This window comes from Bubalus kerabau, chromosome 1, assembly GCF_029407905.1.
Source record: "Bubalus kerabau isolate K-KA32 ecotype Philippines breed swamp buffalo chromosome 1, PCC_UOA_SB_1v2, whole genome shotgun sequence".
In the NCBI taxonomy this organism is placed as follows: Eukaryota; Metazoa; Chordata; class Mammalia; order Artiodactyla; family Bovidae; genus Bubalus; species Bubalus kerabau.
The window spans coordinates 172,210,887-172,223,277 of NC_073624.1; the positions used below are offsets into that span (position 1 = coordinate 172,210,887).

General features: G+C 57.0%; 1 protein-coding gene across 27 annotated transcripts in view; it reads right to left on the reverse strand.

Moving 5' to 3' along the window:
* Nucleotides 1-12,391, reverse strand: part of OBSCN (obscurin, cytoskeletal calmodulin and titin-interacting RhoGEF) — a 238,535-nt gene that overhangs the window by 81,192 nt on the left and 144,952 nt on the right. For all 27 annotated transcript variants that reach the window (XM_055539448.1, XM_055539536.1, XM_055539504.1 and 24 more), the window contains 13 exons: nucleotides 11,664-11,930; nucleotides 10,967-11,236; nucleotides 10,582-10,848; nucleotides 10,180-10,446; nucleotides 9,806-10,072; nucleotides 8,532-8,804; nucleotides 7,557-7,823; nucleotides 7,074-7,340; nucleotides 3,058-3,330; nucleotides 2,387-2,653; nucleotides 1,216-1,482; nucleotides 845-1,108; nucleotides 266-529 (listed from right to left, as the gene is read on the reverse strand). In XM_055539448.1, coding sequence (XP_055395423.1) covers nucleotides 266-529; nucleotides 845-1,108; nucleotides 1,216-1,482; nucleotides 2,387-2,653; nucleotides 3,058-3,330; nucleotides 7,074-7,340; nucleotides 7,557-7,823; nucleotides 8,532-8,804; nucleotides 9,806-10,072; nucleotides 10,180-10,446; nucleotides 10,582-10,848; nucleotides 10,967-11,236; nucleotides 11,664-11,930 — 3,480 coding nt within the window. The remainder of the gene's footprint in view (nucleotides 1-265; nucleotides 530-844; nucleotides 1,109-1,215; nucleotides 1,483-2,386; nucleotides 2,654-3,057; nucleotides 3,331-7,073; nucleotides 7,341-7,556; nucleotides 7,824-8,531; nucleotides 8,805-9,805; nucleotides 10,073-10,179; nucleotides 10,447-10,581; nucleotides 10,849-10,966; nucleotides 11,237-11,663; nucleotides 11,931-12,391) is intronic.

The window sequence follows — 12,391 nt, forward strand, 5'->3', positions numbered from 1 at the left end:
GGGGGACAGGACGTGACAGGATGGAGTGAAAGACGCAGACCCCAAACGGACACAGGACAGAACCGGCAGTGACACGAGGGGTGGGAAGCAGCTCAGAGGCATGTTTCTCATGGTTCACACAACAGCCCAGAAAGGAGGAAGGAAGGTTATGGGAAGAGGGTAAGGCTGAGATGAGGAGGGAAGGTGGGATGAATGCAGGGAGATGCCACGAAGTTAATAACTGGACATCAAAACTCAGCTCTGCTTTGCCACACATGGTCCTTACCCCTAATGGTGAGTGTGGCTGAGGTCCTCTCCTGCCCGCACACACACAAATACTCCCCAGCATCCTCCACAACAAGGTCACGGATCTCCAGCTCACACACGGCTCCCTCCTGCCTCAGGCTCACTCTGTCCCCGGCTCTGAGGGTCTCGGGCCCCTTCCTCCACTCCACGGGGGCCGCCTTGCTCAGCTCACAGTGCAGCATGACTGTGGTCCCTTCTGTGGCCTCCTTGCTTCTCAGTCTTCTTGTGAACTCAGCAGGCAAAGCTGAGGACAGAGAGACACGAATATCAGAGTCTTGGGAGAACTCTGAAGGCAGGACGTGACAAGACAGAGAAAAAGACATAAGCTCCCACAGGACACAGGACAGAACCTGCAGTGACACGAAAGGTGGGAAGCAGCTCGGAGGCTGGTTTCTTGTGGTCCATACAACAGCCCAGGGAGGAGGAAGGAGTTCTGGGGAGTTACGGGAAGAGGGTGACGCTGAGACGAGGAGGGAAGGTGGGATGAGTGCAGGGAGACGACATGAAGTCAGTGACTGGACACCAAACCCAGCTCCGCCTGGCCACATGCGGTCTTTACCCCTGACGGTGAGCGTGGCTGAGGTCTTCTCCTGCCCACACACACATGAATATTCTCCAGCATCCTCCGTGGTCAGCTCACGGATCTCCAGCTCACACACGGCCCCGTCCTGCCTCAGGCTTACTCTGTCCCCGGCTCTGAGGGTTTCGGGCCCCTTCTTCCACTCTACGGGGACTTCCTTGCTGAGCTCACAGCGGAATGTGGCTGTGGTCCCTTCCGTGACCTCCTTGCTTCTCAGTCTTCCTATGAACTCAGCAGGCAGAGCTGCAACAAGGTCCAATGGACACATCACCTTCATCCTCCCCCGAAGGATGAAAGGGGCGGTGTGGGACTGCAGAGTGTCACGTGGGCAGGGTGGATGAGATGCTTACCCTTTACGGTGAGCCTGGCCGACGTCCTCTGGTCCCCGAAACTGCAGAAGTACTGCCCGCTGTCCTGAGGTCGCAGGTCTCGGACCACCAGCTCCAGCACGGTCCCATCCTGCCGCAAGCTGTACTTGCCTGCAGGCTGCAGGAGCTCATCCCCACGCCGCCACTCCACAGGCCTGACCACGGAGGACAGCACGCAGCGCAGCGTGGCAGCACCCCCTTCCAGCACCTCCACGTCTTTCAGGCCCTCTCGGAACTGCACTGGCCGAGCTGCAGACGGGCATGAGCTCCGTCAGCACAGCCCGCACGGCTGAGGATGGTGGACGGCAGCAACCGGCAGAGGCAGGCAGGCCCACCTCGCTGTCTGCACTGGGGGCTGGGGATGGGGCCCCGAGAACGCTGCCTGTCCAGGAGGGTGAGCCGAACAGCATGGAGCAGAGAAGGGTGGGGCGTTATGGGGTACATTTAATCTCCCGAATTCACCTGTTGGCACCCTAACCCTCAGGACCAAAGAATGGAGCCATATTTGGAGATAGGGGTCTTGAAAGAGATGATTGAGTTAAATGAGGTCAGTAGAATGGGTCTTACTCCCATATTATCAGTGTCCTTACAAGCAATGGAAATTAGCACAGAGACACACACAGAGGGATGACCAGGTGAAGACACAGGGAAAAGATGGCCATCTATATGCCAAGCAGAAAGGCCTTGAGGGAAACCAGGCCTGCAACACCTTGATCTCAGACTTCTGGTCTCCAAACCTAGGAGACAACAAATGTCTGTCTTTTAAGCCACCCAGTCTGTGATATTTGGTAGCCAGGCCAAGTCACCTGAGATGGAGATGAGCCAAGCCAAGAGAAGGCAGACACGGCAGTGTAAGCACACAAGAGAGTCAGCAATGAAGTTAAAAAAAAGAGAAAAAAAGACTGCTGGTCAGAAGACCAAGAGAGGGTGAAAGAGACTTTCAGGAGCAGAAGAAACCCAGAGACAAGGCAGACAGCGGGCAGAGTGAGATGGACAAACTGCTGAAGATACAGGTGGACGGAAGGAGCCTTAGGACACCCCGCACCCACACAAAGAGGACAGAGCGCGTCCTGGAGTCCCCCTTTCTCTGAGCAAGGCGAGAGACGTGTCAGGAGTGGCTGGAGGCTGCCCAGCACCCCTCTCCCGGGCTCACCGTGGACCCTGACAATGGAGCTGCTCCAGGCGCCCGCAGCCTCACACTTGTAGCGCCCGCTGTCCTGCAGGGTGGTCTCAGTGATGACCAGCTGGGCCCGGCGGCCCTCATAGGTCAGCCGGCACCGGGCCGATGGCCGCAGGGGCTTCCCATCCTTGGTCCAGCACACAGGGCTGTCTGAGACGGAAGTCTCACAGACCAGGGTCAGATCCTCCCCCTCCATGAGTGTGGCATCCGTGAGCCCCTGGGAGAAAACACTTGGCTTCTCTGCAGACAGAGAGGGGTGCGTAAGACTGTTGGGGGCTCCTGCAGGAGAAGCCCCAGGTCTTGCTACAGACCAGCAACACTCCTAGTCAGTGCCCACCCGCCCCTACACCCCCATTCTGGGCTGCAGACAGGACTGCTGGGAGAACAGGATGGGCTCTGTGTGGCCCCGCCCCCACACTGACCTTGGGTTCACCTCTGTATACCATGGACAACAACATGTCTTCAGACAGCACCACTCAGCCCTGGGATCCAAGGCTCCAGCCCAAGGGAAGCCTACGGTGCCTTCCTTCTCTGAGAGCCCCAGGGCCTCACCCAGGAGATGGCCAAGCCACTGCCTTGAGGTTGCACACTCAGCCATATGGACTGGTCCCCACCATGCACTGGGCACTCGGCCTGCAACCTACCTGTGACCTGCAGGGCAGCTGAGGTTCGCTGGTCACCTGCCTCAAAATGGACGGTGCCCGAGTCCTTGAGTGCCAGCTGCCGCAGGGTCAGCACGTGGTACCCGCCGGGCTGGGCCTCAATCTCATTGAGTTCATTGGCAGACAGGGGCGTTTTGTCCAAGAACCAGTGGACAGGCTTGTAGTCGGCAGGGGAGATACGGCAGCAGAAGGTGGCCGAGGAGCCCTCCTGCACCTCCGCGTCCTCCAAGTCCTCTATGATGAGCACTTTCTGGCCTGCAGAGACACAGACAGGCACGTCAGGGACCCCTGGATCACTGCCAAGGGAAACGGGGTGCTCCCCAAGGCCGGATCTGGGGTAGGCTCTCAGCAGGGAGTGAGCAAATGACTCTAACAAAAAAACATTAAGTGGGTCTGAGCTGAACGGCCCAAAAGCATTTGTTTTAGGCCCAGCAGTGAGCCCTCAATCCACCTCTTGGGGCTTTCTGCAGATCACACACACTGACCCACAGCACGGCCCTCCATCAAGCTGTGCTCCGTAACGTCTACACCCGTGGTCCCTGCCACAGAAATCACTTAATGCCATTCAATTTTGTTATTAACAGAAGTGTGGGGGGAAAAAAAGAGACATGCGGCTATGATAATGATTTGGAGGACTGACAACATGAATTTCTAGAAAAAAAAATTTCTTTTGCTGCTGTCTTAGGTATGGTGAAAACTTAAGAAGTCATAAGTACTGATTGGCTGCCAGATTCCTTCTGCATTCACAGGTGTCTTGAAGCTATTGCATACCAGAAACCATAGACGGCACATCTGTTCTTGCTGTTGTTCAGTCCCTAAGTCACGTCTGACTCTTTGTGACCCCATGGACTGCAGCACAGCAGGCTCCTCCGTCCTCCACCGTCTTCCTGAGTTTGCTCAAATTCACATCCATTGGGTCGGTGATGCTATCTAACCATTTCATCTTCTGCCACCCCCTTCTCCTTTAGCCTTCAGTCTTTCTCAGCATCAGGGTCTTTTCCAATGAGTCGGCTCTTCACACCAAGTGGCCAAATACTAGAGCTTTGGCTTCAGCATCAGTCCTTCCAATGAATATTTAGAGTTGATTTCCTTTAGGATGGACTGGTTTGATCTTCCTGGGGTCCAAGGGACTCTCAGGAGTCTTCTTCAGCACAATTAAAAAGCATCATTCTTCAGCACTCACCCATCTTAATGGTCCAGCTCTCATATCCGTACATGACCACTGGAGAAACACAGCTCTGACTGCGTGGACTTTGGCAGCAAAGTGATGTCTCTGCTTTTTAATATGCTGTCTAGGTTTGTCATAGCTTTCCTTCCAAGGAGCAAGCATCTTTTAAACTTATGGCTGCAGTCACCGTCCACAGTGATTTTGGAGCCCAAGAAAAGAAAATCTATCACTTTTCCTCCTTCTATTATTTGCCATGAAGTGATGGGACCTGATGCCATGATCTTAGTTTTGAATGTTGAGTTCTAAGCCAGATTTTTCAAACTCCTCTTTCACCCTTATCAAGAGGCTCTTTAGTTCCTCTTCCCTTTCTGCCATTAGAGGGGTGTCATCTGCATATCTGAGCTTATCGATATTTCTCCCGGAAATCTTGATTCCAGCTTGTGCTTCTTCCAGCCTGGAATTTCACATGATGTACTCTGCATATAAGCTAAATAAGCAGGGTGACAATATACAATGCATTCCTTTCCCAATTCTGAACCAGTTCATTGTTCCATGTCCGGTTTTAACTGCAGCTTCTTGACTTGCAGCTTTCTCAGGAGACAGGTATGGTTGTCTGGTATTTCCATCTCTTAAAGAATTTTCCACAGTTTGTTGTGATCCACACAGTCAAAGGCTTTAGCGTAGTCAATGAAGCAGAAGTAGATGTTTTTCTGTAATTTTCTTGCTTTCTCTATGATTCAGCAAATGTTGGCAATTTGATCTCTGGTTCCTGTGCCTTTTCTAAACTGAGCTTGTACATCTGGGAGTTCTTGGTTCACATACTGCTGAAGCCTGGCTTGAAGGACTATGACCATAACCTTACTGCTTCTGCTGTTTAGTCGCTTCAGTTGTGTCCGACTCTGTGCGACCCTATGGACTGCATCCCGCCAGGCTCCTCTGTCCAAGGGATTCTCCAGTCAAGAGTATTGGAGTGGGTTGCCATGCCCTCCTCCAGGGGATCTTTGTGACCCAGGGATCGAACCCAGGTCTCCTGCATTGCAGGCAGATTCTTTACCACTGAGGCACCAGGGGAGCCCAATGTGAAATGAGGGCAACTGTATAGTAGTTTGAACATTCTTTGGCATTGCTCTTCTTTGGGATTGGAATGAAAACGGATCTTTTCCAGTCTTGTGCCCACTGCTGAGTTTTCCAAATTTGCTGGCCCACTGAGCATAGCACTTAGGCAACATGAAATGCCCATCAGGAGGGCGATTTATTCAAAAGGAGACAGGCACTAATCTCCTTATCTTTGTGTGTCAATTGTGATTCATGAACTGACATACAGGGAAGAGGCTTTGGCAGGAAGCATTAGCCTGGCACAGCCTGTGTTCTGAATTTGTCCAAAGACTATATGTTGTTATTACGGTACACTCACTTGTATAACTGTGTTAGTTGCTCAGTCGTGCCCTACTCTTTGTGACCCCAAGGACTGCAGCCCGCCAGGCAGGCTTCTTTGTCCATGGGACTTTCCAAGCAAGGACACTGGAATGGGTTGCCGTTTCCCTCTCAAGGGGATCTTCCTAACCCAGGGATCAAACCCAGGTCTCCTGTACTGCAGGCAGATTCTTTACAGGCTGAGCTACCAGGGAAGCCCCACTTTTATAATGCATATGTTTATTTATTTACCATCTATTTATTTGCATTAGGTCTTAGCATGGGGGCTTCAGTAGTTGTGGCAGGCAGACTTAGCTGCTCCAAGGCATGTGGGATCTTAGTTCCCTGAGCAGGGATTGAACCCACATTCCCTGCATTGCAAGGCAGATTCTCAACCACTGTACCACCACGGAAGTCTGGACACTTGCTTTAATTGCCCTTTTTAAGCATTAACATTCACTGTAGATTAGACAGCTGTGATTCCATTGCACCAATGAAATGTTTTCACTGAGCTCAGTGGATTCACTGTATTTCACTGAAAAAGAGGAAAAAATTCCAGAGTGGGGCTTCTTTGTTATTTTCTATGGACAGATCCCGGGAAGGACCTACAGCTGACTTGACCCTGACGCCAGCCCTGGGATCAGCAGGGCTAGGCTCAACCCGGCCCTGACGCCTACTTGCCCTGCAACCCTGGAGCAGCCAATAAGCCACAGTGAAGCCCCCGTTTCCTTATCAGTGAAGTAGGAGAATGACAACCCTCATCCTGCCGGCCCGGTGAAAACTGCTGTTCAAACCTGAAGACATCCCTGAGCCAGTGACTCTCCACAGGGGTGGAGGAGGTACATTCATGTGTAAGTACGTGCAGAGCCCATGTGTGAACATATGCTGGAAGGGCTCCAGAAACATTCACCCGGCAAACAAATGCACAAGTAGCCGAGGGCTGCCAACTCACTGATACCAGGCCCAGCGACAAGACCGCCCAGGGCAAGCCTCCTTGGAGACGGGAACCAAGGCTGAGTTAGTCCAGGGCCAGGCAGAGCTCTGATCTCTGCTGCTGCTAAGGTGCTTCAGTCGTGTCCGACTCTGTGCAACCCCATAGACGGCAGCCCACCAGGCTCCCCCGTCCCTGGGATTCTCCAGGCAAGAACACTGGAGTGGGTTGCCATTTCCTTCTCCAATGCATGAACGTGAAAAGTGAAACGGAAGTCGCTCAGTCGTGTCTGACTCTTAGTGACCCCATGGACTGCATCCCACCAGGCTCCTCCGTCCATGGGATTTTCCAGGCAAGAGTACTGGAGTGGGGTGCCATTGACTGCCCACCTAGAAATCTACTTTAGACAAAGCTTACACCTGAGCCCAGCACAGGCCTTGAAATCAGTGGGCAGATGCGAGCAACAGCACAGCGCCCAGGCCTAACCTTTCACCAGGAGCTGCGCCTGGGACCGGGCCTGGCCGATGTCGCAGGTGTACGTGCCACTGTCTGCCTTCTCCAGGGCGCTGATGCTGAGCCGCAAGGTCAGGCCCTCCTGGCTGGGCGTGTGCTTCCCCGAGGCCTGCAGCTCCGTGAGGCCCTTGCGCCAGGCCACTGAGACCGCGGGGCGCTCCGTCTTGCAGATGAACGTGGCTGTGCCCTTCTCCTCCACGTGCAGGTCAGCCAACGGCTCCGTGAACCGGTTTGCCTTTTCTGGTGGAGGGGCAAGAATGAATGCGAGGGTGAGGCCTGTGCAAATGCCATGCAGGCCCTCAGGACGGGAAATCATTCCCATCACAGGTGGTTCTCCTGGCCCACCCACAGACCCTCAGGGACCTGGGCGAGTCCCTTATCTGCTGGGTGCCTCTCCCTTCCTACCTGGGACAGAACGGCTCCCAGGGGGCAGCCCCGGGCTCTCATGGGGTTTACCTTCCACTCGGAGACTGGCTGTGCTTTTGGAAGACTCTGTCTCACATGTATATTTGCCCGAGTCTTTGAGTGTGGCTGCATGGATGACCAGCGAGGCCCGAGTGCCTTCAGTGAGCAGGTCATACTTCTGACTCTTGCGGATGGCCTTCCCATCCTTCAGCCAGCGCACCGGGGTCCCCTCCCGCGACAGCTCACACCTCAGCACCACATCCTCACCCAGCGTGGCCTGCTGGTCTTCCAGTGGCTTCATAATGTCAACTGACCTCTCTGAAAAGAACAGATATGGTGCCTGATAAGGCCTGGCCATAGCTCCACCCATGACCATGGCCCTAGCCATGCCTGGGGTTAAGACAAGGCAAGCATTCAAGAGCTACCAAGCTCTGGAGGCTGAGACCACAGAACCCACAGCTCTAAAACTTCCAACTCTGGAACCTCAGGCCCAGGGACCTCAGAGCCCTGGAATGCCAGGGGAGGACCCTGGGAAAGAGAGCTGTTAGACCATAGAATCATCACTGTTCAGAGCTCTGTAACTCAAAGCATGGCCATGAGCTGAGCTTTGCCCATTGGCACCAAGTATTTATGCTGGAAGTGGCAGCTCATAAATTTCAATGGCAATTTCACAACCAACTTGAGCCATGCACCCTGGAAGCTACCACAGCATTTGAACCACGGACTGAAGATTACAAACCCTGCTCCTGCCCAAAGGCTCCAGAACCTCATCCTAAAGGGTAATCCTAGTCGTCCACGCAGTTCTGGATGACCAGAACCCCCCAGTACTCCAACAGATGCCTCTAGGTGCTCAGTAGGGGCTGGGGAGGCAGTCCCTAGACACAAACCCTTGCAGCTTCCAAGCCCAGGACCCCGGCTCCAGGCTTCCTGAGGACAGCCCAGGCTCAGGAGCTCCCAAAGCAGCCCCTGGACACACCCCCTTGACCTGCCCCAGCCAGTCAGTCCCCGCTGCCACCACTCACCCACCTTTGACAATGAGCGAGGCCTTGGAGGTGAGGCCCCGCACAGAGAAGACCACCTCCCCAGCGTCACTTGGCACGGCATCTCGGATAGCTAGGGTGTACTTGCGGCCCTGGCGCGTGGCACAGAAGCGGCCAGAGCTGACCACTGTTTTCCCGTTCACTGTCCACTCAGCCACGTCGCCACTGTCCTCATGGGACAGGATGCACTCGAAGCTGCAGCTCTCGCCCTCCAGCACCTCCACTGTCTTCAGCCTCTTGGTGATACCGACGTGCAGCTCTGCGGGCCATGGGAGACAGCTGTCACGCCCCACGAGACAGGCACCATCAACGGACAGCAGCCTCAGGCAGACCCCAGGAGGGGGCACGCCCCTGGATGACCCGCATACCCCCGTCTCCAACCCCGCTCCCAGGAGGCCTCCTGCCTCTCTCAGCAAGGGTCCTCTCGGCCTCCCGCTGGACACACCCTGGCAGTCAGATGGCTGACGGCTGTGAGTGGCAACCAGGGTGACTCCCTTCACATTTACTAAAGAATAACGTGGCGAGAATAAGCATCACCCAGTTGCCACCAGCTTACACGCTCCATAAAAAGAACAGCTCCCCCAAACGAAGGGGAATCCAGCTCTAAGACAAACTCACCACACCACCCTTCCCCTTCCTGTCTCATCACAAACTGGCCAGACCATCAGGGACCAGCCAGGGGGTCACTGGGCAACACGCCTGCCAAACACATGAGAGGGGAAAGGACTCGGGGAGTGGAGTCAGGACAGACATACACGGGACCTCGGGGACCCGCCAGAACCATGCCCAGATGGGAAGGAACCTGGGAAGAGAAAGATGACCTGCCCACAGCCACCTTCACCAGGCGGCGCCATGGCCTGGGCATCCTCTGGGGGCACCCCCTGCCTGACATCACAGCCTCTCCCATGCACCACCCTCCTGACACCTCCCTCTGGAGCCCCTGTGCCTGCCCACACATCCCCAGGTGCAGAGGGAAGTTTCCAGCCTCCGCTGAATCCTTTAGCCCCTGGGACTCGATCAAGCAGGGCCAGTTTATCTCCCAGGCTTTGCTCTGTTGCCTGTTACCCCTGGCCCACCTGCCTGCACCTGGGCCTTCTAAGACCCTGTCGAGGCCACTCTTTCAGGAGTCTGCCCTGATCTCCCCAGGCTCAGCAGAGCAGACCCTGGCCTCTGAAGTGGGTGGGTGCCCTGAGCACAGGCACGCCCAGAGCCACGCCCCGGTGCCCTAGCCCCACATCTGCAGCTGGCCGCAGCACGCACCATGCACGCTGACATGGGCATGGGTCTCATCAGTGCCCACATCGCAGGTGTACAGGCCAGCATCCTCCCGAGTCAGGCTGTGCACCACGAGGCCTCGTGTGCCCGCCGTGTGCAGGAAGTCATACTTGTCGCTGGGGCCCAACTCCACACCGTCCTTCCGCCACACCACGTGGGCTTGGTGGTCAGAAACCTCGCACTGCAAGGTCAGTCTGCCCCGCTCCTCTGCAGACACATCGTCCAACGCCTTCAGGAACACCACCGGCTTCCCTGCAGGAAGAGCGTGAGCGACTCAGGGGACCAACTGCCGCCTCTGGCCCCCTGGGTAAAGGGTGCGTGTCCCAAGGGTCCCCACGGACCACACACAGCCACCTCACCTCTGACCGCCAGGTGGGCGGAGGCCGCAACCTTGGGGGAGGAGATGCTCACGGTGCCCCTGTCGGCCTGCCGGACCCGCTTCAGCACCAGTGTGTGGCGGCGGCCCTCGTGGGTGATCTCATGGAAGCTGTCGTTAAAGAGCGGTGTCCCGTTGAGCAACCAGTCCACTTCTTCGTCCTCGTGGGACAGCTCGCAGGAGAAGCAGGCACGGCCCTCCTCCGGGACCTCCACGTCCTCCAGCGGCTGCGTCACCGTCACCTTCCGTTCTGCCGGGAGCATGAGGCGGCGTCAGCGTGACCGCTGCTGCCTCCTCTAGAGACCCTCTGGGCCCACGCCCCCTCTCTCTCTGCCTTCTACAGTGACCTCCTAGAGACCCTCTGGCCCACGCCCCCTCTCTCTACCTTCCACAGTGACCTCCGCGCTGCTCTGGGCGCTGCCAGCCTGGCACCGGTAAACACCAGCATCGTCAGGGGTGAGCCGCAGGACACGCAGCTCTGCCATGTGGCCCTCCAGCCTCATCTTGAACTTGCTGGATGGCGCCAGGGGCGTTTCCTCCTTGTACCATTGCACAGCCTTGGGGGGAGGCTTGAAGTCACAGGACAGGACGACGGACTGCATCTCCCGCCCCACCTTGGGCTCCAGGGGCCGTGTGAGCACCACGGGAATGTCTGCCGTGGGAAAGCAAAGAGGGAAGCAGGCATAAAGTGGGCCAGACCACGAGGCCGGAACCCCCACCCCCCAGGCCCTGTCCACCCTCAGCCGAGCCATCGGGCAGCGCCCTCTCACCAGAGACCACCAGGGAGGCGGTGGAGCGCGACTTGCCGATGGTGAAGTGCACTGGCCCCGTCATGGTGGAGTAGGTGCGCCGCAGCGTCAGCCGATGCACCGTGCCCTCCTGCTCTATCCCCACGTCAGGCCCCGCCTGCAGCACCGTCTTTCCCAGGAGCCACTTGGCGGGTCGCACCGAGGGGATGGAGGTCTCACACTCGAACCAGGCAGGCGCCGGCTCCATCACCGTCACATCCTGCAGGCCCCGCACGACCACGATGGACTGCTCTGTGGACGAGGGCCAGTCAGCGGGGCAGTCCCGCGGGAGGGTCGTGAGCCGCTTCACCTCTGCAGGGCCTGCTCCTGGGAACAGACCCTCTCGGACACAGTCACATCCTCTTGGGAGCACCCTGAGGCCACCAGTCAGGCCCTTCTCAGAGTTGTGTTCAGCTCTGTGCAACCCTATGGACTGTAGCCTGCCAGGCTCCTCTGTCCATGGGATTCTCCAGGCAGGAATACTGGAGTGGGTTGCCCTGCCCTCCTCCAGGGGATCTTCCCCACCCAGGGACCGAACCCAGGCCTCTTACGTCTCCTGCGCTGGCAGGCGCTTCTTTACCACTAGCGCCACCTGGGAAGCCCAAGCCTCCAAGTGCCACAGGCCACAACCCTTCTCCTGGGCAAAAAAGGAACAGCTTCCACCCGACCCTGGCCAAACCTTCTACAAAGAACTGGGCACTGGTCTTCACGTCGCCGGCATCACACGTGTAGGTGTCCTCGTCCTCGGGCTGGACGGCGTTGATGACCAGCTTGCGGTAGAGGCCGTCACTGACCATCTCGTACTTGGCTCCGGGATGGAGCTCCACGCTACCCTTGAACCACCGCACCTGGGCACTGGCCCTGGACATCTGGCACTCGAGCACACCGCGGTGCTTCTCCATGGCGATCTTATCCCGCAGCGGGCGGAGGATGGACACGGGCAGCTCTGGGGGTACAGCCCGCGGGGTCAGAGTGGGCACAGTGAGCCCAAACCCCCAGGATGGGGTGCTTGGGCTGTGCATCTTCCCACCAGCCAACCTGGGACCCCACGCTCAGGCTAAAAAGAGCCCAGCAACCCGCCCACCAGACCCAGCGGGCAGCGCAGCGGAGTCTCACCCTCAGGCTGGCGTGGGACGTGCTGCTCACCTCTGACCACAAGGACTTGTCCAGGGGGCCCTCAGCATGTGCGTGCCTGCCCCACCCCGACATCCCATCCATCCCCTTGCCACATGGCCTTACCCTCACCCTGCACACCCCGAATCCTCTGCACCCTGTCCCCTCCATACATATCCAATACCCGGGCCCCTACCCCCAGCCTGTTCCCAGGCCCTTTCTCCCTCCTGCCCCACCGTCACCTTGACTGTCACCAAGGTCACCAGACAAAAGGCTTGTATGCTCACCTCCTGC